General features: G+C 46.9%; 1 protein-coding gene across 3 annotated transcripts in view; it reads right to left on the reverse strand.

The window, feature by feature from the left end:
* ESRRB (estrogen related receptor beta) overlaps positions 1-27,214 on the reverse strand; it is a 179,706-nt gene that overhangs the window by 8,395 nt on the left and 144,097 nt on the right. For 2 of the 3 annotated variants that reach the window (XM_069783828.1, XM_069783827.1), the window contains 3 exons: positions 11,304-11,414; positions 10,490-10,651; positions 4,259-4,528 (listed from right to left, as the gene is read on the reverse strand). In XM_069783828.1, the coding sequence (XP_069639929.1) occupies positions 4,259-4,528; positions 10,490-10,651; positions 11,304-11,414 (543 nt within the window). Of the gene's footprint in view, positions 1-4,258; positions 4,529-10,489; positions 10,652-11,303; positions 11,415-15,141; positions 15,376-27,214 lie in introns of those variants that run through there. The other variant, XM_069783829.1, reaches the window with a different exon arrangement.

Consider the following 27,214-nt stretch of genomic DNA (forward strand, 5'->3'; position numbering starts at 1 on the left):
GGAGGGAGGCTGCCTGACCATGTCCCTGAGGGTCAGCTGGCCTAGAAGTCAGGCTTCATGTCAGGAGCCCTTCTCCAGCACTGCTGGCATGGGGTACAGGGCAGGTGTGAGAATGGACAAGGCTCACTGTCTCCTCACCTAACTCTTTTTTTTGCAGCTTCTGGCAGGAGCAGGAGGAGCAGGGACCTCACAGGACCCATTAGTACAGAATTTGCTACACATCCCCTTGCTACATCCAGACCTTGTTCGCTCCGTCTCAGCACTAAAATGCATTGGGGGGAAAAAGAGGAAATAAGATTTGGTCGGTCCGGGATGTCCTTAAGTGAACATGTGCTATATGCTAACCTGGAGGGCTCTTCAATACACAGGTTGATCAATTTGTATTCCTGAGGAAAGAGGACCTAGGAATGCCTAAGAAGGGACTGCTGGGTCTGAAGGGTGACAAATTAAGTCTACAGCACCCCTACTCTGTCAAAAAATGGGTGATCATATTGTTGGGACTTGCCTGCTGCTCTGGGCATTAAGAATTAATTTCTCAGCTCTCTAAAATGCACTTACTAAAGACAGCATTCACTTGAATTATCTTTGCCAGTCCCAGCAGGTGTGTCCTTGGTGTGTTACACTGAGGACTCAGAGATCAGCCACTGCTCTGGCAAGGTCAGCCTATTGTTAGCTTCTCCTCTAGTAAAGAGTGAGTGAGCTCCCACTTCTGTTTTCATTTGTTTTAATTCCTAGAAACAAAGGGTCAATATACACAGGGCTGCATAGAAGACAGGAAAGTCCTTAGAAGCTGGGTTGTATGAGCAATTACACCCAGCAGGGATAAAGCAAATTCAGGAATTTATCTATATGGGAGGCAAGGCAGAAAGCAGGCCTAGGCAGCACAGGTGCTAATCTAAGTGCTCAGCTTTAAACACTGTCTCTGACCCATGGGAGCTAAGGCCTGGCCCAAAGGTAGTCTGCATTCCTACCATTTTAGGAATCAGCTGTTTGCATGCAAGCACATACATGCAGGCTCTGCACGTTTACTCCATGTCACAAATACACTAAGAAAAATAACTTTTATTAGAAGAATGTGAAGGTTGAATGTGAAAGTTACAGTAGAAAAATACACTTGCCCTATTCTAGCTTTCTTCTGTGTGTATTGTGAGAGGCTTTAGTTACATGAAAAACGAGATCTCGTGCTTTACTTTCACGTGTTTCAATATGAATAACAAAGCAGGATTTTTGTGGATTATGCTGTTACATAGCGGCACTAGGAGAAAACAGTGCAGTCAGAATGGCTTTTGCCATCCAGCTGAGAACATGCTTTGGCCTGCGCCTCCTGACCCTTACCTTGTTTTCTTTACTCCACAGTGCTGGAAACAGAACCGCAAAGCAGCTGATGAGTGTTGGTTGTTCTGCTCTGTCTTTGCTCAGTGTTCCTCCACTCCTGATAGAGACTGTCCCATAAGGCTTACCCTGGGCTTAGTCCTGAAAGCATAGTGAGCAACATCAGCAGAAAGTGCTTCTGTTGCACGTGAAGAACTTGACAGCACCAAGGCTCAAGTCCTGCAGTGTCTCTGCTCATAGCATGGGCCAGATGAACGTCCTAGTGTGGCACTCACCCTGTCACAACCACTACCTTAGCACTTCAGCCTCTCTGAGGAGCCCTTCTCCCTGATTAATCCTGTGACCTTCCTGTCTGAGGAGCCCTTCTCCCTGATTAATCCTGTGACCTTCCTGGTAGACAGGAGGCAGGTTCTTTAACAAGAGTTGATTACATCACCAAAAGCCACTGTCCCACAATCGAGAGAGGCCAGTCTTGGCCATCTGCCCATCCTGGTTCAGTGGCAAAGTGAAGGCAGCAATTAGAGCTAAAAAAGCAATATATGAGAAATTGGAAAAGGGAACTAGATAGCAATTTATATGAATCAGAAGTTATGAAGTGTAGAAAATCAATAAGGGAAGTGAAGGACATCGGAGGAAAATCCATGGCTGGAAGGGCTAAGGACAATAAAGAAGTTTTACAAATATTTAAGAAATAGAAGAAAAATGACCATTTGTAGTGGGGCTCTTTTCACCTGGAGATGATTAAATTATTACTAGCAGTGCAGAGGAGACAGAAATCCTCAGAGAGTATTTCTGTCCTGTTTAGAAAAAAGCAGCATTAGGTACCTGTGTTATATGAAGATGATGAAGACTTCTCATTTTGTTGTTTATGCAATAAGATGTTAGACATTTGTTAGGGACAAACTTCACAGAAATCAGCAGAGCTAGATAACTTGGCTTTAAGAGTTCTAAAATTGCTGGCTGAGGCCCATCTAGGGCAGATTAATGATCAACAAGTCTTGGTATTTTTGAGAAATTCAAGATGACTGGAAAAGTTCTAATGATGCACATATTTTCCTAGGTCTTATCTGATAATTTCCATGCTAGCCTGATGTGAACCAGGGCAAAATAAAGGAAAAAAACTGTGTCGTTCAATTAAGACTTATAAGATGGTATTTAAAAGACGTGTAGATGTGGTACTTAGGGACATGGTTTAGTGGTGGACTTGGCATTGTTAGGTTAATAGTTGGACTTGATGATCTCAAAGGTTTTTTGCAACCTAAATGATTCTATGATTCTATTGCCAGTCAACACAATACTTTGGAATAGAGGTCTTGTCAAACAAACCTCATTTCATTCTCTGATGAGATTACAAGTTTGGTTGATAAAGTTAACTGCATAGATATAATAGACTTAGGCTTTTATAAGGCACTTGGCTTAGCACCACAGGACATTCTCATTAAAAAATTAGCACTATGCAATATCAATAAAGCACACTTTCAATTGATTAGTAACTGGCTAGATGACAGATCTCAAAGTAGCTATCAGTGGTGAATCATCCCTGAAGGAGTTTTCTTGTGGAAATCCACAGGGATCGGTAAAAAACCAGACGCTACTCAACATTTTTATCAATGAGCTGTAAGTAATTTCTTTCTTTTTTTCTTTTAAATTGCTGTTGCTAAGAAGTATGGATGGCAATGAGGAACAGGATGGTGTAAAATGGTGAGGATAGGGCAGTCTCACAGCATTCTGAACCACTTGGTTATACTTGAAGTAATATATCTATGGCCAACGAATGCAACTATGGAACAGGAACTTTATCGTGTCAAGCTGTCAGGTGTAAAAAGACCTGGCGTCATAGGACACAGCTCAGCAAAGACTAATATCTGGAGGCTGAACTCAGGCAAACTGACCTTAAAGATATGGCACCTTTTTGGTGCCTTTTTTTTTTTTTTTAAACTGAGAGAATGATTAATTATTAAGAGTCGGCTACCACAAAAGATGTAGATTCCCCCTCTTTTAATCCCCTCAGCTTCACATGAGGTGTCTTTCTGGAAGGTGGCTTTAGCCAAACACAGATACTGGACTTATTGCTAGGCTGCAAGGGTGAATTCTGTGACCTGCACGACGCAGCTCAGCAAGGAGATCTGATGTGAGACAATGAGACTCAAGGGATGTAGAGGGAGCCCTCGTCACACAGTAGCTTTAGCAGTTTCCCTTTCGGAAGGGACTCCTGAGCAAATATGTGTCTGGCTTTTGTGCAACATCAGGGCAACACACAGCACCTCTTGTGTCTCCCACAGCCTGCTGCACAGACTGAGATGGAAGGCACTGGGCTGAGGGCCCTGGCCTTTCTCATCCTCTTCAAAAGAAGAAACAGAACATGCAACATCAGGCTTCTGCCAGCAGGTCTTACCCTTTACCATCCAGATCCACACTGTCTCCCATTTAAAGGGGTATTCAGTGTCTGTGGTCACTGAACATCTCCAGGACGGGACCAGGCAGCCCCAACCCCACAGCTTTTTGTGGGATTTGAAATTGGGACCAGGGTTTCCCTGTTTGCTGTAACTGACCAACACTACTGAGGTGGATGCAGGCATGGTGCACCTCCCCTTTTCTAAACTCACAGCACTGGAGTTGGCTTGTTAGTGGAGAAGGGCTCCACAGCCTTTCTTTTACTGCCAGAAACCAGCAGCCAGCCCATCCCTGCCTGGTTCCACTCCCTAATACAGGGCCAGAGCACAGCTGGGGCTCTAGCAGCAGCAAGCCTCATTTCTCCCTGCTCTCCAGCTTAGGTCCTGCTCTTTGGACAGAGAAGAGCTTTGAGGATGTTGCATGACACAGGCACAGCACAGTCTCGGGCAGTAGGCTCTAGTTTCCTCCTGTACCAGATAACAGTGTGGGCCTTGACTCCCGGATTGCGAGGCTGGCTGGGCCAGGGCTGTACCTGAGTTGGCAAGGGCCAGAGCTTTGAGTGTGACAAACTCCTCCTTTTCCACCTTGAGCTTCTTGTAGCGGCGCACCAGTTGTAGGATGGCCAGGTAGAGCTCCAGCAGCCCTGTCAGACGGGAGTGCTCTTCATCCATGATGTAGTCCTCAGCATAGACAAGCTTGTCCTCATACGGCAGGGAGCGGTACACAATGCCCAGGATGAGGATTTCCATCCAGGCGCTCTGCAAGAGGCTCATCTGGTCCCCAAGAGAGAGGTTGGAGAACCCTGACAGGGCAAAAGACAAGCAGGGTCAAATGGGTGTGCAGCAAAGCCTCTAGGAGCCTGGGGTCCTTAGTTTCCCTGCGATTCACCCCAAGCACTCTCCCCCATTGGCCTGCTGCTTTCAAAAAAAAAAAAAAAAAAAGCCTACTGAAGTGACCCTGTCTCTGTGGCAATCAGCACGCATGGACCTTACCCTTCTCTTTGCTCCCATGCCCACCCACAGCCTCAAACAGGAGCTCTGACTGCATTTAGGGCAACCCAAGGTGATGATAACCTCTTTTCAATGATCTCTGCTTCTTCTATAGCAACAACTGTTTTGTACCACATTGTCCTGCTCAGTGTTCCTCTGTAGCTTTGTACTGTGGCCTACGTAGTCTGCCCCAGCTGACCAAAGAGCAGAGAAGAGCTCCAGATGGCAGAAAAGAGGGCTTCTGATGGCATAGGAGGGAACGACACAGGCCTGAATTACAAGCATACCACAGTCTCTCATTTTGGCCAATATGAGAAAAGGTCCTGCCACAACAGAGCACCAAAATGTATTCAAAAGCTGAATACGTTTGTGAACAGAATCCTCTTCTATTCCTCATCACTCCCTGAGCTCCACACCATCAGCTTTCTGCACCTCACAGCCAACAAACCTACCCAGTGTCAAAAATACCTTTATGGTGCCATACAAGTACCTAAATCACAGCCAAACCCGGTAGCAATGGAACCAGCACCCAGCAGTGAGCCAAGTCATTCTCCTCAAATACAGAAAGAGCAATCATCATCTGGAGATAGGCCCTGACAGCCCCAGAATCCACTTGAGAAAGTGGATAGGCCAAAGCACAGAGGGACTGTCTGCCTTGAGGGGAAAAAAATAAAGTGCATGGGAAGGAAAGCTGTGTCTGTTACATCCTCTGTACCAGGTACCCTTGAAGGCCAGCCCATGAAAGATCCTGGGAGACAGGCACTGTGCAGCAGCCGTTACAGACAAGGATGCCACACACAGTTTGTTAGTCCCACATAGGCAGCTCCTGCCCAGCACTGACAGGCAGGGACTCTGCTTTTTGGTAGCTCCTTGCACGTAAAGGGTCCCAGGGCTGTGAGAGAATGGGACACCCAGGCACCCCTCAGCTGGGGGAGCAATGCTCCACCAGCCTCCCCTGCCAGTTTTCTCCCCAGATGCTTATTAAGCCTCAGGACTCACCAAGAGGCCTGTGAGCTCATTAGCCTCTGTGCAGAAGCCTCCCAGCCCTGCTGGCTGTGTGCTAGGCTCAGCGGGACTCCTTTATCCCACAGCCCTCCCTGCTCGCAGTTCTTGGCCCCGCATCAGGGCCTGGGTAGCCAGCCACCATGATCATTTGATTTCTCTTGTTATCAAGTTGGCAATTAACAAAAGAGCTGATGATTGCTATATTGACTGACTGTGGGTTCTCTTTTTCTATCTGCACTATCTCAGCTGGGGAAGGGAAGGCAGAAGGGTGGGTTAGTGGTATTTATTTATCACTACGCCATGTTTTGTGTTTGTGTTGCCAGGGGAAGCAAAGGGTGATAATGGCCTGGCAGCCCTTGGACATCCAATTTCCCTTATCAGGCCACTGAATAGAAAAGAGGCCCCAGGCCACATTAATTAACAGATACCAATCAGCTGTCACGTGTTGTGTGTGCAAGGTCTGAGGGGAGCAGTGGGTGGGAGGGAAGAATCAATAAACCATTGGGGAGGAGTGCCAGAGGGAACAGCTAAAGAGGAGTCCAGGCTACTGGAGAGAAGAGCTGCAAATCCAGCTCTGTGACTGTGAGACTGATTCCCGTACAGCACAGCCTGTGCTCCACATAGCCCTGCACCTGGTGAATCCCACCCCTTGCTCAGGCTGTGACTACTTCAGGGGTGACCCATCCTTTGCCTCACCCTTCTGCCCCTTACCTCCCGCAGTCAAGACTGTGCTGCTCCTGAATGCAGCCCTCCTGACTGAGCCCAAGTGCAGGCTGATGCAGCTCAAAGGCTTGGGATCCCGTCTCCCCAGGTCTGTTTGCTGCACAGGGAACTGATGAGATTAGCCCTGAGACAGGGATAACGGTGATGTTCACAGCTACTGTCATGGTCTCTAGCACCCAGAATCTCTCCTTTGGTCACCCTTCTCCTAGCTCTGACCATGGAGAACAGCCCTGCATTTAGGCTGCTGCCTTAAGTCCAGTTTCTGGGTCAGTCACATGGCCTTTCTGCATCTTCATTCCCCATCTGGATTACAAAAGGGGTTATGCCATCGCCTCACTGCAGTCTGCCAATGAAATTTGTTAAAGATTGAGAAACAGTCATAGAGTAGAGCAAGAGGATCCAGGACAGACAGGGCTCACACTTTTCTGCTAGAGAATAAAATAGAAAAATTGACTTAACCCTAGCAGTAGACTGTACATCCAGCATCTCTGTTAATCACTCTTTCCCAGAGGCAGTCATGCCAGGTGGGAACTGCACAGCAGAGACCATGCTTTACCCTGTGCCAAGAACAGAAGAGCCAGCTGCAATTGCCTTACCCACCTAGGAAAGCCCCTTGCCAGAAGCACTCCCAGGTAGCCAACAACTCCAGCTCCGGCAGGCGAGTGTAAGGGAGGGAGCGCTGCAGTGCCAAGCCTGGACTTGAAATGTCTGACAGAATCAGGACCCTTTTCCTCCAGTGTTTACACATGTAGAATGCAAGGGCTAGAGGACTGTGCCTCTATCGTTGCAGTCTGCACAGACAAGGGAAGATCATATAACCTGGGGTCTCCCATGCTATAAAACTTGAGATCAGGAACAGTAAATGCTAATTTCACCTGGCCAAAATCACAGGCTTGTTTTTATAGGAGACCCTCTAGTTGTGAAATTCAACTGCCTTGCCATCTTACAGCTCCCAGGAATTGCTAGAATCCAGCCCTTTTGCATTCCTGAGCTGTCTGATGGCACAGCATCCAGAAAGTGCCCTTAGTGATCTGTTTCTTGCTGCTTTTCTCAGGTCTGATCCTGAAAAGTGCTGAACGCTCCACTGCCATCCCTAGGCTCCCCAAAGAGGGGCCTCTGTCTCTAGCATAGAGCTGCATGCATGTTTCCCTCATTCCCAGGTGCAGGTTGAGAAAAGCTGCTTTATTTGCAATAGCTGATGTGACATTCAGGTTTTTTATTTTTTGTGAATTTTTTTTTTATTTCAGTGGTTTGGCAGTGGGAGCTCCCAGAATTAAAAAAAAAAAAGTCACATAATTTGTGGCAAGTGGAGTTCATAATCTGTTAATTTATTATCATTTCTGTCATCCTGGAGGGCCATTAGCAGAGGTAATAAAGGGAGATGTAATTATAGGATCTGAGGCCACTCCAGACACAGCTGCTGTCACTCCACTTGCCATATTTCATTCTGTGCTAGTACTATCGTCTTCCTAGTGAGAACAGCACAACAGCTACCCTGGGAGAGCCTTCATCGTCACCCCTCGAGAGAAGTCTTGTCTCCCTGCATCAAGGCACGCAGAAAAGGTAGATGTTCAAAGACAATTAGCACAGGGGGGAGGGTGAGTAGCGGGGAGGGGGCCCCATACAAAAGGGGACAACTCCACATTGGCTAAGCCTGGCTTTTGAGCTAGTGGCTAATAAGGCTATTGAGCTAATAACATTTGCTAAACACCATTAAATCATGCTTTCTTGTTATCATAGGAGAGTGTCTTTAAGCTTAACTGGGTTTATTTGCTAACACTGTGGGGCAGAAGTTTGTGCTGACATCTGGGATCCTGAAGGGTTGGTATGACTTCAACGTCACGCTGTTCTTTACTAATTCCAGTGCGAATACAAGGCAGGAATATGTGACTTTTGTTCCTTTCTCCATCCCTCTCTGTCCAAGAATTCATGCACACAGGAAGCAATATCCTGTTTTGCTCAAAATCCTTGGAAGGCAGAAATACTGGGCATGGATGATGTAGACACCTGGCAGCCTCCTGGCCCTGCCCTGCTCTGCCCCCTTGCTGCCTAACTCAGTATGTTTCGTACTTGTTTCAGAACTGTGGGGTATTTTGTTCCATTTTTATGAACTGTCTTTTATTATGTTTGTTTCTTGGTACTGCTCCCTTGTGTAACAACCCCTGAGCTCTCTCCTGTGCACACAGTCCTGTTATAATACTGCTGCTGGTCTGAACTGTGCCAGGCTGATGGCTGTTATTGTGTTGCAGGGCCTTTGATAGGAAAGGAAAATACACAGAGAAAATTGAGATGATGGCAGGTATGTCCTGCCTTTCAGAAAGGAGAGAAAGAACCCCTTTCACAGCGCAGGAGTAGTCTCTACTATACTCCTGTTCTGGGATAATATCACCATGGCAGGCTGAAAAACTCTGTAGGAACTCAGAGCTGAGCATTCCACGCTCATCCCACAGCCGCAAGCTAGGAAACTACAGCAGGGCACCCCGTGCGAACAGAAATAGCCAAGGTTAGAAGAACATACAATGGCACCTCACTGGACAGCCATAGCAGCTAATTGCATTGCATTAAAACCACTCCTGTTAACACCCCAAGTACTGGGTTAGTAGAGCAATCCAGGCTGAGTTCCCTAATCGCCACTGTAACCCCGCTTGTGATGAATCAGCCCCAGATGGATTCCAGCACTAGTGACGGGTCTAATCCCTGCAGATACTGCAGTTCTTGTGTAAGAAGGGCACCACTGAGATTAACCTCTACTCAGAAACACTGTCCTGAAAAAGTTTCTCCAGACTTCGTAGTCCCACCTCGTAACAGTTCATATACCATATTGCCAAGAAAACCACTAACCCTTGAGTCACAGGGGAAATACTCCCTCCGAAAAAAAGCAAAGCAGCCACCAAAAAGCCAAAAGAGGAGCTACAAAGAGAAACAAAATACATGGGAGAACTAAACTGTCTGATCACTCATGCTAGGATGCCTCACCAAACAAGGAAGAGCTTAAAGCCAAGAAGCAAAGCAAAAGAACACAGACCCATGCAGTGGGAGACACAGAAAACGTGCAGTATGGGTTAAATACTGTGGCTGAGTCTCAGATATTCTCCTGACACAAGGAAGGGGGACAGAAGGCAAGAGATAGCTGTAGTGAGCTGTTCATAGTGAGCATCTGAAGCAGTCTTTGGAAAGCAGCCACGTAAACCCCAAGGACATCCCCTAAGTTCCCTGGCCAACCTTCTCCACACCCAAATCCAATCTATCTTTTTTTGGCGGGGGGGAACTAGAGACCAGGCACTTTCCCTTCCCAGGCCAAATCTTTGTCCCCACAACCCCCTTGAGGGCCACGGCTGCTCCTTCAGCCTGGGTCCATCCTACCTGCAGGTGTGAGACAGTTGCTACGTCACTCAGTCATACAGGCACTCATTGGATATAGTCAGTGAGCTTTCCAAGGCCAGTCACATTGCCCATAAGTTGTCCTCGTTATTTGTCAGCATGGAAGCCTGGAGATTCACTGACAATAGTATGTTGTCCATCCCAATGGGACTTGTTCTGTGATGAATCCAGTATGACAAAAGCTCTCCTGAGTCTGGGCAAGAATGCCCACTACAGAAAGGGTGGCTACCTGCCTTGCCATTAGCTGTAAAGTCCAGTCACTGCTATAACACTTATTCATCTATAAACACAACAGACCTAGGTCATGTTGATGCAGTGCAAAATCACTGAAGTCCACCGTACCATCCCAAGGGCTGTTTCCCAAGTGTTTTTGCAGTACTACTCAATGCCAGGTAAAACCAAGAACTTTTATCGTATCATCTCAAGGCCTTCTGCGTAATTTCAGGACACACACACACCCCCCATCATCAATTTTTGCACCTATACCATAGGCTATATTGGAGTTTGTTACCAATGAGAGCCCACCACAAGCAGTTTTCTGTGACAGTAATTTCCACCCATCACTATATGTAAAAATCCTGGTTGAAGACAAAACTGATAAGCACAGTGATAAATAATAGCTCCCTTTGCTGTTCATGCTTACACCCTTGTAATTCCCCGTTTACCTGGGATGTGCTTTGCCCAGCCAATGATCACCACCAGTTCCCTGTCTGCCAGGTCACAGAGGGTTGTCAGGGCTTTGATGTCACTCTCTGGCATGGTTGGATCAGGCATGGCATAAATCTTCTCTGGCTCAGCGACCAGCAAGTGGGAGACGATCTTAGTCACTGCACATTTCAAAGGAGAAGTTGTTGTATCTCACATGACATAAGGTGTCATAACAGCCATTTCTAGAAGGACCTTGCTGGGACGAGACACGACTATAGAGTCCATAGGACCTCAGAAATGGTTTTGGTCACAACAGAAGACTATTGCAGCTACACAAGCTGTAGTGATCTGCCTATGCCAAACCAGCTCTGTACAGGGATGACAAAAGCAGGAAGTTACTGTAAGGTTGTCAGCCATTGTCTCAGGTAGGTCCAACAAGGGGAGGAAGAGGCACAAATAATCAGCTGGTGGGATGTAGAAAAGTTTAGAGAACTATGGGTAGTACGGAAGAGAGAAATCAGCATGGGACCAGTTTTGTTAACATAGCTTGGTTACAGGAAAAGATCAGAATATCACTAAATGGATTCACATAATCTCCTACAAAAGGTCTGGTATTTAACCCTAGGTACAATGAATACAGCACCTGGGCTGTACCTTAGGCATACCTAATCTACCCCTGCACTAGGTTCATAAGAAAAATAATCCTAGTGCTGATTTGGGTGACTGATATGGGAATCAGAAGTGACAACCGTTCCATTTTATGTTTTGGGAGACCAATAAAAAGAAACTTAGTGGTTGCTCAGAGGACCACAATTCAAGACCAATACGTACGTGGCTTTTTAGCTGGGGGAGGGATCTGTAAGCTCAGGTAAGTGCTACTCTCAGAATCCAGTCTCCTCTTGTATTTCTGACGGCCTCCACGGACTCGATCCAGACGAACACCTGCAAGTAAAACAATAGAAATCCTCATGATTCCTTAGTGCCACGGGGAACCTGGACAAGCAGATGCTAAAATTTGCCAAGTAAGACGTTCCCCACACTCCAGGGAGCTTCCCTCTCCCAAATACTTGAGATCTCAGCTGAACCCAGCAATCCCAATAATACCAGCTAGACTGCCTCCAGCTCTAAGCATGCTGCTGTGAGCTTTACTTTATTCAAAACATTAATGAAGACAGAAATTAACCCATTCAAACTCTTCAATCACCATCAATCTGATGGGCAAATGAAAAGCTTCAGACCTCAATGCCCTCTGGATGATCTTGCTTTTAAAAAGAAAGACTTTAAATGTCAATCAAACCTGCAGTTATAAAAATAAGCTTTTAGATTGTTCTTAAAAATGAGAAGTTAAATGTTCTGTGATCTCTCACTGTTTATATTTGAGAAAAGTGACATATAGCAAATAGATTATGAACTATCAATTCAACAAAGATGTTTCAGCCTTGATCAAGTAAGGCAACTGTAATAAAAGTAGAACTCAAATAAATAGAAACAACCTTTACTACAATAAAGCAATGATAAAGCTGAAGTAGGGAGACACTGAAGAATTTGTTGCAGCTCTTTCAAAATACAGTGAATCAAACTGCAAATAGCACATTGAAAACAGCTCCCAGTGACTGGGAAGCACCAGTTACTGTCACTGTGCAAAAAGCCATAGCAGCATCAATAGACCAGGACCAGCAGCTGAACTGCTGTATTAGTACAAAATACAGTGTTAAAAACAAATCGTGAAAAAAGGCATAGATATTTATCCAATTGTCAGTTACTTCTGGCCAGCCATATGGTCTCTGGTAATCAGTTCTTATGAAATTGGGGTAACTCATTCTTGCTGGGAGAAACAGCTATTGCAAAAAAAAAAAATCTTTCAAGGTAAATGTAGGAGCATTCAAACAGAATAAAAAATTGAATTTACACTATACAAGTACTTCCTTAGAAAAACACATAAGTTTATCTAGTCTGATCACAGGAACCAATTATGTGATACACTTACTAATCACATTAAGCCATTAATATTTTGCAATCAATCCACTACATAAACACAAACAACTAAAAGCAAACACTCCAAATCAATTTTGAAGTGATGCTTTTTGAACAACTTGTACACCTGAAAAAACCTGCAGTCTGCTGACAAATATTCTGCCCTAGAAAGAGGCACATGTCTGTCACTTGTGCGTTTCAATGCCACCACACCAGCCCCACTTGCACCACATGAAACCATTACTTGCCACAACATCTAGATCCTGATACTCTTTACGGCTGCAGCACCCAAACCAGCTTGACTGACAGACAGTACCAACAGCCTCCCAACAGCAAGAATAACCAACACCAACCAGGCCAACAGCACTCAGTTATACAGTCTAACAGCAAAATCTCTCTGGCAGTAGCAACACCCACATGGAGGTCTAGGTTGCATTACCTGTAAGCCATGGTGTGTGGGGACAGAGGCTCATAGGCATGATGTTATTAATGCTACATAGCTGCTTCCCTTTAAGAGTCCTGCTGCTCCCATTGAGCAGGAGAAGTAGGAATGAGCAGGCCTGGAGCTCTCCAGAGCAAAGGAAATGCTGCTGCAAGTGGCTGCTATGGGAGGATGGCAGACACTGAAGATGAAGAGAAAGACACGAAGCCAAATACGTGAACTCAGATCACACTGAGTAATTTCCTTCCCCTGCCCCATTTTCTATTTCTGACTCTGTGTGGAGAATTCATTGACATCCCTAAGCACAAGTACTACCTTTCTCCTCCATTACATGGTACTGTTTCTGAAGATGTTGCCCATTGCTTCTTTTACCTCCATTCACAGCAGCAGATAGCCTGTGGGCAAGACTCCTTCCTGGGAGCGCCAACACGTTCCACAGAGTGATTTCAGAAAGGGCAGCCAGGGAATCCCAAACGAGATTATCTGGGGAGATCCACGAGGAACAGCACTAATAAAGTCCTGCATGAAGTAGGAAATTTTCCTTTCCATCTATCATTTCTTCCCCTTCAATAAATGTGCCCTGGTTTCCTAAGAAAGAAGACATCTATTCCAGACTCTGCTGAATGCATGACACCTACCTATAAGCCAGGAGAGGAGGGAGAGACACAAATTTCAGGAACTGCCAGTAAACCAAGTAACCAGGTGTGAAAATTAAAAGGGTCGGGAATACACTGTTCAAAGATTATGGAGGAATCCAGAACAGGCTGCAGGACTTCAGGCCTGAATCACAGCTCCCTAAGACCCTCACAGAAGAAGGGTCATAGTGGGGTCCATTCCCTCACGCCAGCGAGCAGAATGTCATTGGTGCAGGGAGACGCCATTCTCAGCCCAGGAGAAACCAACACACAGCCCTCAGGATGCTTTTGCCATGCAGTTTGATAAGCAGCAGAGAGGGGGCACTAGGAGGGATAGGGAGGAAATGGGGGACGGAGCTCGTTTCCTTCTCCCAAGGAGAAGCATGCCATACTCCAGTGCTTGGCAGACGGATGGCTGCACGGGCTGCAGCTGTGCTAGGGACCCTCAATCAGATTATAAGGACACAAAGGACTTAAGTGCATTAAAAAAAGATAAGAGAGACGCAGAGAGATTTACCCTCCATCCCTCTTTCCCTCACTGAGCAGATAGAGGTCTGTTTGCCCAAGGACTTTGGCTCGTTAATTTTGAACAAGTGTTTGTCCTCCTCTTGTTCCCCATCCTGTGCGACACTCCTTGAGGCAAATGTTTTCAATCAGCATTTGCAGAGCCACTATTCTATCCTGTTGTCATCGCTCCAGCCGCAGAGCTGGTGAATAGGCTGACCCCTACATAGCACATCCCAGCACCAGTTGCTGAGTGCAGTGACCTGCAGGTGCTACAGCAAACAAAAGCATTTCAACCCCGAGTCCCTGACTGTGACACTCCAGACACAAGCATCATGGCAAAATCCCTTCCCCAAAGATCTGACAGCCTAATGGGTCATATCTAGATGGAAGGAAAGGGCATGACCAAATATCAGGACCTGGTACTGAGTTGTGGTATTCAGGTGGCTTGTTAATGCCTGCTGTTATACTTTCATTGCCTCAGTGGTTGATTTTAAGATAGGCAGGCTGGTTACAATGCAGCTCTGAAAGGGACACTAAAGGACATTAAAATGGAGTGGGGAGGTGCAGTGGGTAAGCTCAGAGAAGCTGCATGAAGGAAAGCACTGAGCAGAGAAGAAATGGAGGGAGATGTAAAATGAGATATGAGTGGAAGTGAGACAGTGCAAGGAGAAGGGAGATGAGAGGGCTGGAGCAAGGGTGAGTGGTACATACACTGATATCCCAAGGGCGGATTTCACACCAAACATGCAGCCACCTGAGCTTTAACTACAAGGTGCAGCAGCCACTTACAAGATGCAGCTGGTCTGTACTGAAGACCCTTACATAGGATTTGGTGCCACTCTGACAATAAGACAGCAGCAAGAGAAAGCAGTTGCCTTCCAGCTCCTGCACAAACCTATTTCTCACATGGATCACAACTGGCCAGTTCCCAGGAGAGAAGGCACTCATCCTACAAAACTGTCACCACCATAGGCATTCCTGGACCCCTTTTCTTGACAGTATCAGCAAGGAGGGGCTGCTAGAGCAGTAAAGAAGGGAGGGTTTACATACACCATGTGAGATGCAACAGTATAGGGCAAAGTTTGGGAGGTACCACCCCTTGATAACTTACCTTTCTGGCAGCTGCTTCTTCACAAATGAAGGCTATCTGTGCTGGAAACATCCCCTCTCCTCCCACTCCCCTGTGTTGCAAGGAAGCACTGCTGTTCATTGAATCTTGTTATCTTTTGAGGGATCCTGAGTAAGAGTCCTGGCACTCCGTCTGACCTAGGTGTGGAGCTCACCCCGGTGTCCACCATAGGGATTGTGTCCCAGCTCACTGGCAGCATGCTCTCGGCTCCCCAGCCTGCCTGAGCCCCCTCTGACCTAGCAGGGAGGAGGGCAGGGCCAGGAGCTGGGCAGGACTTTTCGGCTCAGCATCCTGCCTGGGGTAGGGATGTCAGTTTTCTAAGCGTCCTGTGGGTGCCACTCGTGTTCCAAGCGCTCTTGCAAAGAGGTCTGTGCCAGCACCAGGCCTCTGCAGTGGGAGAGCTGATCTGCTGATCTGTTCAAGCTCCCTGCATTTCTCTGACATGTCCCTCGGAGAGACGTCTGCCCGACAACTTTGGGATCAGATGTCCCCTTGCTGACTTGATAACATCAGGCTTTGGGCTTTTTTTCTTAATGGAAGTAAAATAATTCCAGTTTTTTTTAAAGCTGGACCCAGGCCAAGCCTGTCGGAAGTAAAAATAGCCAAGTATGCAGAGGCGACAGCACACAGTCAGGTTTAGTTTCTCTTTTATTTTCTGGGGACTAAAAATACTCCTAAAAGCTCTGTGAAGCTAAGCCCTGGCCAGTGGGAAATGCAGTCTAGGCCCAGTATCAGCTGTCGTGTCAAATTACTAGCCTCACCTCACTTTCCATCGAGTCCAATCACATGCCCATGAATTGATAGGAACAGAAAGATCTATCTTGCCAAAAGAGCTAACGGAGGAGCCAAGATACAGGGTTTGCATGGTACAATATGTGTCTAGACCAAGGAGGACACAACCAAAGGGAACACAGGGCAAGTGCTGGCCAGGGAGCAATGCTCACAGGGCTGCTTTTGCTGAGCTTCCCCAATACACCAGCCGGGTCCTGTGCCCACTGCCCACCTAATCCTTGAGCTGCGATTTCTGCATCAATGCAACCTGCTTGCTCTCCCAGGGTCTGAGCTGGGTGGTGCTCTGTAGCTAACAGAGATGCCCCTGTCCTCAGGAGCTGCAGTCTAAAGTACATGGATTGGCACTGCCCAAGGAAGCTGGAAGGCATAGGCTAAGAGTAGAGAAGAAAGGAAGGGAGAAGGGTTGTGCCCAGGGTGTCTCCTACAGAATTTCCCTCTCCCTTTTTGCTCTGAACTTCAGGAGAGATAACAGGATGTGGCGATGGGATGAGTGAGCCAGGTGGAGGCCTATCAAGGAAACAGAGCAGCGATGACCATAAAAGTTAGGCTTGCCAAGATGGGGAAAGAAATAGACTATAGGGAAAGGCATCTCTATCTAATGAGAGTGGAGAGGCTGCAACCTGACTAGGCTCTCTTGTTACTCTGAGATTCCAGCATGGGAAGGGGAAAAGACTCCTTTATACCATTAGGTTTTATACTGCTGCAAAAAGAGGCCAGCCCCTGGAAAATCTCTTGGTAGATGACTGGTGCAATTACCCAACTGTTTGAAACACAGGAAAGCAACTTGAGGGTCACAGGTCAGCATGGTCAGAAAAACCCAGTCACTAGCATGGTGCAGGTCAGCGAGCCTGGGAATGACACTTGCAATGGGAGGGTGGGAAACCAACCTGGGGCGCGAGGCAGGAAAGTTCCTTTGCTGTCTGTCTGGCTAAAGAGTCCCTGGACACAGTTTAGCTCTGTGATGCCTGATGATACCTGGTACCAGAGGCTGTCACTTGCCTTGGAGCAGTGACACAAGGCATCCTTGCTCCTCAGACACAGAAACACAAGCAGCATGTCCCAGGTGATTGTCCGAAGCATACAGGATCTGGTGTAACCCACACAGCTTGCAAACCAACCCTTCTCCTCTGCTAGTGCCAGCTGCATGGCTGCCAGCTCTGCAGAGGCGTCTCTGCAGCATTAGCCATTGCTGTCTCTCAAATGTACAGCTTCCTTCCCATGCTGAGCCCCTCTCACCTCGCCCCCCAATCACCCTGGAAAGTCAGGAATTAACTAGGGTTTCAAGGGCAGATGGGAATAAAGAATACCTCAGTACCTTGTTCAGCTCTCTGTAATAGCCCCCACATCCACACACTCACCCTGTGTTTGTGGTCCATGCACGTGTTCTCCTTTGCCTCCCTTCCCAACCCTCTAAACAGCCTGAGGGGCACTGTGTGAAAGGAACAGTTGCAGGCACATGCCTGCCAGGAGAAGACCATGGATGCCTTTCACAAGAGGACCTAAAAGATGACAAAGCCCCAGCCTCGCTGACCTTTCAAGTGGTAGTGCTCAGAGCTAAATCCCCAAAGGGGTGTTTGCTGCCTAGAGGAACCTGCAGCCCTCAGTGTGGTTTAACTCACCCTACTTTAGGCTTTGATAGCTCCCTTCTGCACGTCTGGGCTCCCTTGACCAGCAACAGAGAGAAGCAGGCACCTCCACTTCAGAGGATCTTACCTAACATCTTTATCTCACTGGCCAGACACTTACCTGAGGAGGAGTGATGACAGATATTTCTCCCTATTGACTACCAAGGGAACCCCTGCAGGGTCAAACCAATGCTTTCTCTAGCCCAATTTTCTGTCTTAGTCTAGTTAGGTAGAGTCTATGAGCCTTTTGGAACAGGTAGAGCAGCACAAGCATGGATCAAGAACCAAATTTTTAGATATGTGACACAATGGAGAGGCCCCCACCACTGCAGGGAGAGAGGCCCACTTGTGACGGAGATGCACAGAGGTGAGGGAGTTAGACCCACCAACACAGGGTGCTGCTGCCTTGGCCAGCCTCTTAGAGCACCTCTGCTTGGGCCTTGCAGCCTTGAAGTCTCTCCTGAAGTCCTCACCTCAGCAGTGGCTTTTCCAATGCTAAGAACTAGTGTCCACTTATTATTTAATTCTTAAATTAGAACAGCTGTGCCAGGCAATTCTGAGTAAAGACCCTCTCAGGATACCCTGCAGCCCAAGGGCTGGCACAGTCTTCAAAGGTGAGTCAGGGGAAGGGATTGAGAATCTCGGCAGAGCTGAGTCACTGGTGAACATGGGTTACCAGAGGCTGTGAAAATATTGATACACATGCCTTAAGTTACTGTAGAGCAGTGGGACATACATTCAGTCCCACCCCACTCTTGCTCACTTCAGAGGATCTTACCTAACATCTTGTCAGAACTGCCTAAGAGCTTGTAGCACAATGGTTGGGGTCTAAACATCACTGGATGGTTGCAGCTTTCATCACCTTCCTCTTTTCTATACATGTTATAAGAGCACTAAGCACAATTTCTGGTGACAGAATGCACAAAGTGTTTGTCATAAACCTGTGTAGAGTTGATGCCTCTCTGAACCCACACAGATGTACATTGATTGAGCCTGGACTTCATGTTTGATAGAATGGAGATTTCGTTAGGTATGGCAAGAACCTAGGCAGATTAATAATTCAGAATGAATGGGAGGAACCAAACTAAACAGATTCATAATCCACTGGATATGGCAGAAGGTGTGAAGAGGGTCCTGGATGCACCAGTCTTACAGTCAGAAAACAGATACAAAGTGCCATCAGCCCAACGTGCACTTTGTGGACAGCCCATCCACTGCAAGCCTCCTCTTTGGAGAATCACCACCACACTGCCAAAGGCAGCACATGCTCTGTGTCACACCATCACCCAGCCCAGCTCCAGCTGCATTGCAAATGCTCATTTCATGCCTTGGAAAGTAGTTGGGTGTGGATGATATAGACATCAAAATGCCACTCACTGCACCTGGAGATCCTGTTTCAAAGGACAGGGGGTTGCCTGTCTGTTTTTAAACACAGGGGTATTTTAGAGAAAGAAAAATCATTTTTCATTCTCTTTTTTCATTTGGATGCCTCCAATAGCGGTATTTCTGGCACCGGCTGGAGGCAGAATACTCTATAAATACAAAGCCATTAAAACGCATGCAGCAGCAACCTGATCGGGGCTGCCTTTTAATTTCCTGACATGAGCTGGCCACTAACCCAATTACCCAGAATCCCCGGAGGAGCCCTCATCCTTCCCAGGAAGCACAAAGCAAGAACCCGAGCATATTGCAGGGATGTCAGCTGAGCTTTCACTGAAATCAAAGATCTTCTTGAGAACACATGGTCTGGAAGCAGAGATGGGAGCAGGAGGGAGAGGTTGCTGGAAACACTTTGCTCCATTGAAAGATTCTTTCACTTGAAAACAGAAATGAAACACCCTCCATTTGGTTATGTTGCTGAAAAGGAGCTCTGCTGTTGATTCAGTTATTTGAATTTTAGTGAAGGATGAAGGCAAAGTTACTAAGCGGAAGTAGTTTGAGATTGCCAGTGCTTGGAATCCCTTGTTTAGATACTAGATGACTGTACTCAATTTATAACATCACAGAGCCAGGCCTGCCCAGGGTGATAGACAGATTTGTTTCCTTGGGAAACATTTACGACATCAGCCACTGGCTGCAGCTGGTAAGGGAAACAGCAGAGTTAGGAGTAAACAGTAGGAAAGTTCTACTGGCTACAGGGCTCCCTAATCAGCCAGGGTCTTGAACAGGAGGAACATGGATTTAAGAGACAGCCAATTCTGAAATCTGGAGATTACAGGCTCACCATCTCTGAAGCGGGGACCACATCCACCACTCACAGAGATGCAGGCACTTAGGCAGCACAAGGGTTATCAGGTTGTTGCAAATTCCTGGGAGGCAGGGTATTCCCAAAGACACTGGGGACAGGAGGGAAAGGGGAACAATTAAGAGGAAGATGAGCTGAAGAAACTTTGTGGCTCTCCTCTGTTCACTTCTCATTCATATTTCACCACCTAGCCCTGCAGTGTCAGTATGCACACCTTCCAGCAATTACTACATCAGATTAGACAGATAGGAGTCCAAGAGCTTAGGGGATTTGTAACAAAGAATTTGGGTGTCCTGTTGAATTTTAACATGTTCTCTAGCATTTCTTATGGAAATGCATTAGGATCAAAGCCTAGGAAAGGAATGGTTGTACCTGGGATTACTACACCACAGCAGATACACTTATGGGAAAAGACAGAGTCATGTAGATAAAATAAATCATATGCCTTTCTTGGATAATTGCCTAACCTCTCTCTTGCTGTTAAAGAGCCTCCCTTTTCTGCATCCAGATCAAGACTACCTTCCTCTGCCTTCCTTCCTTGCATTTGTAGACTTCACCTTCACCACACAAGAAATAGCTGCTGGGTGACTTCCGAGAGTCAGGAGGCTAGGCCAGAGGACAACTTGCCTTCAAAGACATTCAGAGTGGGGCAAAGCACCTCGTACAGGGCAGGTTTCCTATCCTGGGAATTCCCACTCCTGCTTTTATCAGAAGAAATGTATGTAGATCTGGGGGACTCCAGAAATACCTTCTACTTTCTGAAATAAGGTATACCTGGTCTACCACAGGACACATCCCCAGGGCCCTTTCAGTCTTTGCCCTCTTTCTTGGCAGCCAACCAGCGACATCTGCAAGAAACTGGGCAGAAGCCACACACACGTCTCAGAAAGTTGCACTTAGGCCTCAGTCATGAGCAGGACTCTGAGGAGACAAGTCTCAGCACTGGCAAGGAGCAGGAGACAACCAATCTTCAGCAACATAATACACATTATTCCTATTAAGAAGGAAAACAAGACTCAAAGACTGGTGGAATAATGGGTGACATCTCAATGCCTAGATGGGATTTTTTTAGGCAGTTATTTTCTTTGCTATTTGGTTTGTCACTCTCTGATGTGACACATGAGTGCACGTGCATGCACTTCATTAAAGCATTAGTGATCTGGCTTTACTTCCTTTTCAGAACTGTCTGTGCTCCATCTGGGTCTCTGCAGATGTGCCAGCACAGAACAGGGAACAACACAGCTTTAGAAACAATACAAGTGGGAATCCATTGAAGAAAAAATTCTGCAGGGCTTCCACAACAGTAAAGGACCAAATGCCCAGACAAAAGCCAGTCTGCTCCGTTTGATATGGTATAGTTTGGTATGTCCAGTATTGACTCTCCTCTGCTTGCCTGTCTGTCATTTCCACCCAAAGATGAGCTCTGTAATAAGAGGCCTTGATGTTCCATTGTACCTCACCTATTATCTCCATCCCTCTTCCCATGATCTCAGAACATCTCCCTTTCATGAACTGACTGTCCTGGGTTTACGTGGCAAGGTTTTTGTAGTGGAGGGCTGCAGGGATGGCTTCTGTGAGTAGACACCAGACACTGCCCCCATGTCAGACAGAGCTAGCTCCAGATGGCTCCAAAATGGACCCACCACTGGCCAAAGCTAAGCCCATCAGTGATGCTGGTGATGCCTCTCTGATAACATATTCAAGAAAGGGTAAAAAACACTGTGCAGCAGCTGTGAAAGAGGAGTGAGAAAATGCAAGAGAAACAGCCCTGCAGATACTGAGGTCACAGAAGAAGGAGGGGGAGGAGGTGCTCCAGGCACCGGAGCAGAGATTCCCCTGCAGCCTGTGGTGAAGACCATGGTGAAGCAAGTTGTCCCCCTGCAGCCCATGGAAGACCACAGTAGTGCAGATATCCACCCTGCAGCCCATGGAGGACCCCACACAGGAGCAGGTGGACATGCCCTGAAGTAATCTGCAGCTTGTGGAAAGCCCATGCCAGAGCAAGCTCCTGGTAGGAGCTGTGGCCTGGGGAGAGGAGTCCATGCAGCAGCAGGTTTTCTGGCAGGAACTGTGGCCTGTGGGGGACCCACACTGGAGCAGTTTGTTCCTGAAGGACTGTACCGTTTTGTCCTGGTTTCGGCTGGGATGGAGTTAATTTTCTTTCTAGTAGCTGGTATAGTGTTATGTTTTGGATTTAGTATGAGAATAATGTTGATAACACACTGATGTTTTTTGTTGTTGCTAAGTAGTGTTTATACTAAGTCAAGTATTTTTCAGCTTCTCATGCCCAGCCAGCAAGAAGGCTGGAGGGGCACAAATTGGGAGGGGACACAGCCAGGGCAGCTGACCCAAGGGGTATTCCATACCATGGGACGTCATGCCTACTATATAAACTGTGGGGAGCTGGCTGGGGTGGGGGGCAGATCGCTGCTCAGGAACTAACTGGGCGTCGGTTGGCAAGTGGTGAGCAATTCCATTGTGCATCACTTGTTTTGTATATTCCAATTCTTTTATTATTATTATTATTATTATTGTCATTTTTTAATTATTATTATTGTTATTATTATTTTATTCCTTTTTGTCCTATTAAACTGTCTTTATTTCAGCCCACAAGTTTTACTTTTTTCCTGATTCTCTCCACCATCCCACTGCAGGGTGTGTGAGTGAGTGAGCAGCTGCGTGATGCTTAGTTGCTGGCTGGGGTTAAACCTAAACCATGACACCTGTAGAAAGCAACCACGCTGGAGCTATTCTTGAAGAACTACAGGCTATGGGAAGGACTCACATTGGAGAAGTTCATGAAGGACTGCATCCCGTGGGAGGGACCTCATGCTGGAGCAGGAGAACAGAATGAGGAGGAAAGAGCAGCAGAGACAAAGTGTTATGAACCAACCACAAACCCCCAGTCCCTATCTGCCTACACTGCTCAGGGGGGAGGAGGTGAATGTCATGACTGAGTTGAGTCTGGGAAGAAGCAGAAGTGGGAGGAAGGTGTTTTTACTTTTGTTTTTATTTCTCAATATCCTACTCTCTCATTAACTTGCAATAAATTAAACTCATTTTCCCCAAGTCGAGTTCTGCCCTTGACAGTAATTGCTGAGTGATCTCCCTGTTGTTATCTTGACCCGCAAGCTTTTTCATCATATTTTCTCTCCCTGTCCTCCTGAGGAGGGGGAGTGAGAGAGCAACTTGGTGGGCACTTGGTGGCCAGCCAAGGTCAACTCACCACACTGACACACAGAGAAGGACGGACATCACTGTCCTCATCACAGTGCCGTTCTGCAAGGTGACACACAGGATTGTGAATTCAGAGAGGCAGCAGAGGTGTGGAGGACAACGCTGTGAGGTCATGTTTAACCAGCCAATGCCCAAAATCAAACCTCTGAGCCCACTTACACAAGCCATGTGTCACCTGAAATTACATCTACCTCTTGAAGACAAACAAATTGCTGTAGAACAGAAAGGCCATGGGTGGCTAGAGCGTGAATGGCAAGGGTATGTTCTCCCCAAAACTGACAAGGTATACTGAGGTTTTAAAAGAGACCTGCCAAATGGCTGAAATTTCTCTATCCATCATGCTAGAGAGCCAGAGAGATCTAGATCTACTTTGTAGAGCCCAGAATTGAAGAGCTACACTTTGGTCATTGTGGGCACAAGACAGACAGTGCTGGGAGCAGAGAGGCAACGGGGTGGCGAAAGACAGGGATGCCCAGCTCTGAGCAATGCTTCTCCTCTGCAAGTTTCAGGGCACGTTTTCCTTCACTGGCCATCCCCATTGGCTAGGCATGTATGTAGATATCATGTTCTCCATTTGGGGTCAGCAGTATCACACTGTCGTGGTTTAACCCCAGCCAGCAACTAAGCACCACGCAGCCGCTCACTCACTCCCCCCCCATCCAGTGGGATGGGGGAGAAAATCAGGAAAAGAAGTAAAACTCCTGGGTTGAGATAAGAACGGTTTAATAGAACAGAAAAGAAGAAACTAATAATGATAATGATAACACTAATAAAATGACAACAGTAGTAATAAAAGGATTGAAATGTACAAATGATGCGCAGGGCAATTGCTCACCACCCGCCGACCGACACCCAGCCAGTCCCCGAGCGGCGAATCCCTGCCCCCCCCACTTCCCAGTTCCTAAACTAGATGGGACGTCCCATGGTATGGAATACACTGTTGGCCAGTTTGGGTCAGGTGCCCTGGCTGGGCATGAGAAGCTGAAAAATCCTTGACTCTAGTCTAAACACTACTGAGCAACAACTGAAAACATCAGTGTTATCAACATTCTTCACATACTGAACTCAAAACATAGCACTGTACCAGCTACTAGGAAGACAGTTAACTACATCCCAGCTGAAACCAGGACACACACGTTGCCCAGGTTTCTCTGATTTTTGCAGAGCAGGGGGTATGCACTTCTCCTGGAAGAAGCTGTGAAGATGCTCCATCTCCTGCTGCCTACAGGCTGGTGCTTCAGCAAGGCCAAGAGCAGCAGAGCACAAGTTTTCTGGGGATGGTGCCTCTCCACAGGGGTGCTGGGACTGGAGTCTGCTGGAATCCTGGACTCCAGATTCAGCAGCTTCCTATCTGAGCCTGCTAGTAAGGGGCTAATTAATGCTCTCTGGGGGCACACTCCAGATGGAAGGGGAAAGTGAGAGACAGGCAGCCAGACAGGCCAACACTTCAGACATCTGAGCCAGTTGGGCTCCGTGGACAGAGCTTTCTGCCTGCCACTTTCCCCAGCAAGTCTCGCCTGCCCTGCAGCGTCATGCCAGGAGAACCTGAGACAGCAAAGCTCTGGTGTCCATGCAGTTCCCTCGTTGCAATGCATTGATCGGAACTCTCTTAAAGAAAGTGGCCTGGATATTTGAGACACCTATTGATTGCTCCACTGGCTCTCTTCCTGCCCTGATCCTCATTCACTCAGCATTGCCTGAATAACCTGCACTTCTGTGTTAGGGCAGTCTCCCCAGACCTTAAAGGGCTACATGCACAGCTGTTCGCCTAGCTGCAGCCCATGTAGGGAGGAGAGAAGATGCCTAGTGACCCTCATATGCACTCCCTAAGGGGAAGGCTTAAGTCTCTCCTGCAGCATCAAGCTGAGCATTTCAAGAGTAAGGCAGAAGCTTGAAGTCATGGTTAGCTGTTTTTGCCATCTTTGAATACCGGTGTCCTCTGCCTGAAGAAGAGGCTCAAGCCACATGTCCAGAAGGCAGGAGGTGGTATGTACATCATGTATGTCAACAATAACCAGGAAAATGAAAAGAAAAAAAGAAATCATGAACCCCTTAATTAGTTACTAATGGAATAGCATACTGTTCTTCAGAGGAAGGACAGTTTCTTCACCCAGAAATATTCCTACTAAGTTACCAGCGCAGTGCCAAGGACATCAAGGAGAAACCTGTCAAGAGAAGAACTGTTTTCTAGATCTTGCCTTTAATCACAAGACAATTTTTCTTCAAACTCCTGGTGATCAAGCAGGAGAAAGAACCTGGCTTTGCAACCTTCTGCCGTGGATGAACCCCAGCAAGAAGAGAGAGGTATACTGAGGCAAAGTAGGAGGGGGAACTATTGAAAGGAAAAAAATTGTAGCTCAAGTATCAAGACACATCTTATCCTAATGAGTGCTTGGAGACTGCAGAGTAGGCCCTCTGGGGAAACCAAGACATCAGGGATTTTTAAAAACAGTTAAACTACTAGAAATGTACAGCTGGGAACACTCCTGCCCTGGCAGAGAAAAGGGATGGATGAGCTAATAGGATGACAGATCAGAGATGGAAAAGACCAATGAACCTTTTCTAATCCAAAATCCCTTGTCAATTCTGCATTTTTGAGCAAGTCAAACAATTATGGATTTGTTCTTTCCAGAAACTCCTGGCTCTGTGGAGACCAAAGACTGTAAAACCATTTTTCTCCCTTTTTGGATTTAGCTTTCAAAGATGTGTATTGATTGAATTCTGTATACTAATAGTTTGTGCTTTCACCAGGCTTCACATAAAGTTAACTAATCAGTCCTCACAATCCTTTTGCAAAGCAAAGCAGTATGACCCTTATTTCTCAGCTCTGGAAATTGAGCAAAATAAAAGAGAAAAAAAGATGCCTGCCCAACATCACTTGACCACTCTGTGTTAGAACACAGGAGTCCTATCTACAGATTGCTAGTGTAGTCTCCTTTCTTGATATTGTCATGTGTTCTTGCATCCCATTACTATCAATATATCTTTACACTGTATATTCCACAGCTCTAAATATTATGGGCAGGATCACAGATACACTAATATCAATAGCAAACCACCCTTCCCCAGTGGCTTTAATGATGCCAAATCAATCCCTATATGAATAACTAAATACACTTCAGCACAAAAGCAGCCTTAGAGTCAAATTTCAGTTTGCCATGAGTAGTATCCCACAGGGCTCAGGAGTTCAGGCACAGCATCATGTGAGCGAACCTACATTGCTTGCCAGCCTAACTCTGGTCTGGAAGGAGTTAACTGTTTTCACACAACTTGGAGTCTAAGCCACAAAACCCTTCACAGGACCCTGCTCTAGACTGCATCGAAATCCCAGAACTGGAAGCAGAGAATGTCCTGGCCACACAGTCAGACACACCAGCGCCAGCTCCTGTGACTCTGCTTCCCCAGCTGCCAGCTCCGAGAAGCTCAACTGCTTGGACGCAGGGCAGCACAGATTCAGGCAGCCAGCAAACCCGGACCCATGCTGCTGCTCTGCAGAGTGACTGGAGCCACATCAGGCTTTTAAGGTTGTTTTATGGGATTCATATGAGCAGGCTAGAGTGCATTACCAATCTGTGCTCCCACTAAAGCCAGTGTCACTTGTGTGGATTGGCGTGCGGGTAAAAGGATGTATCCCCTCCCCAAACTACCACATGCAGATAAGCAAGTTTCCAGTGGTCCCTCTCTAACTCCAAAAGTAGGTGCCTCCCTCCCAGCAGTGGATTAAGATTCTCTGACTCTACCATCTCTACACCTAGGTCAGGGAGGGCCAGACTACACAAGTCTGCATCTCCTCCCCTTGGTAACTGGTGTGCTCTAGCAGGAAGATATTTAACCACAGAAACTACACATCCATCAAGGAACAGAACCGGGTTTAACATCTAATCTACATTCTTAACAACACTGTCTGCCATCAACTTGCTTCTCAAGAAATGAGAGAGCCCTAGTGCAAAGCAATACACGCTCAAGTGACATTGTACAATTTATCACCAGTTGCTCTGACGGTATGACCTGGAAGCAAGCTGCCTCCCAGCATCTTGACTCCAGCATACAGGACTTGTGCAGACCACAGCCAGCTGCTGTTCCTTGTGGTTAAACTGAGGGGGCCACGCTCTGCCAGGTACAGCAATGCAGAGGGTTACATGCAACGCTTCTCCTT

This window comes from Haliaeetus albicilla, chromosome 5 (genome assembly GCF_947461875.1).
Source record: "Haliaeetus albicilla chromosome 5, bHalAlb1.1, whole genome shotgun sequence".
Lineage (NCBI taxonomy): Eukaryota > Metazoa > Chordata > Aves > Accipitriformes > Accipitridae > Haliaeetus > Haliaeetus albicilla.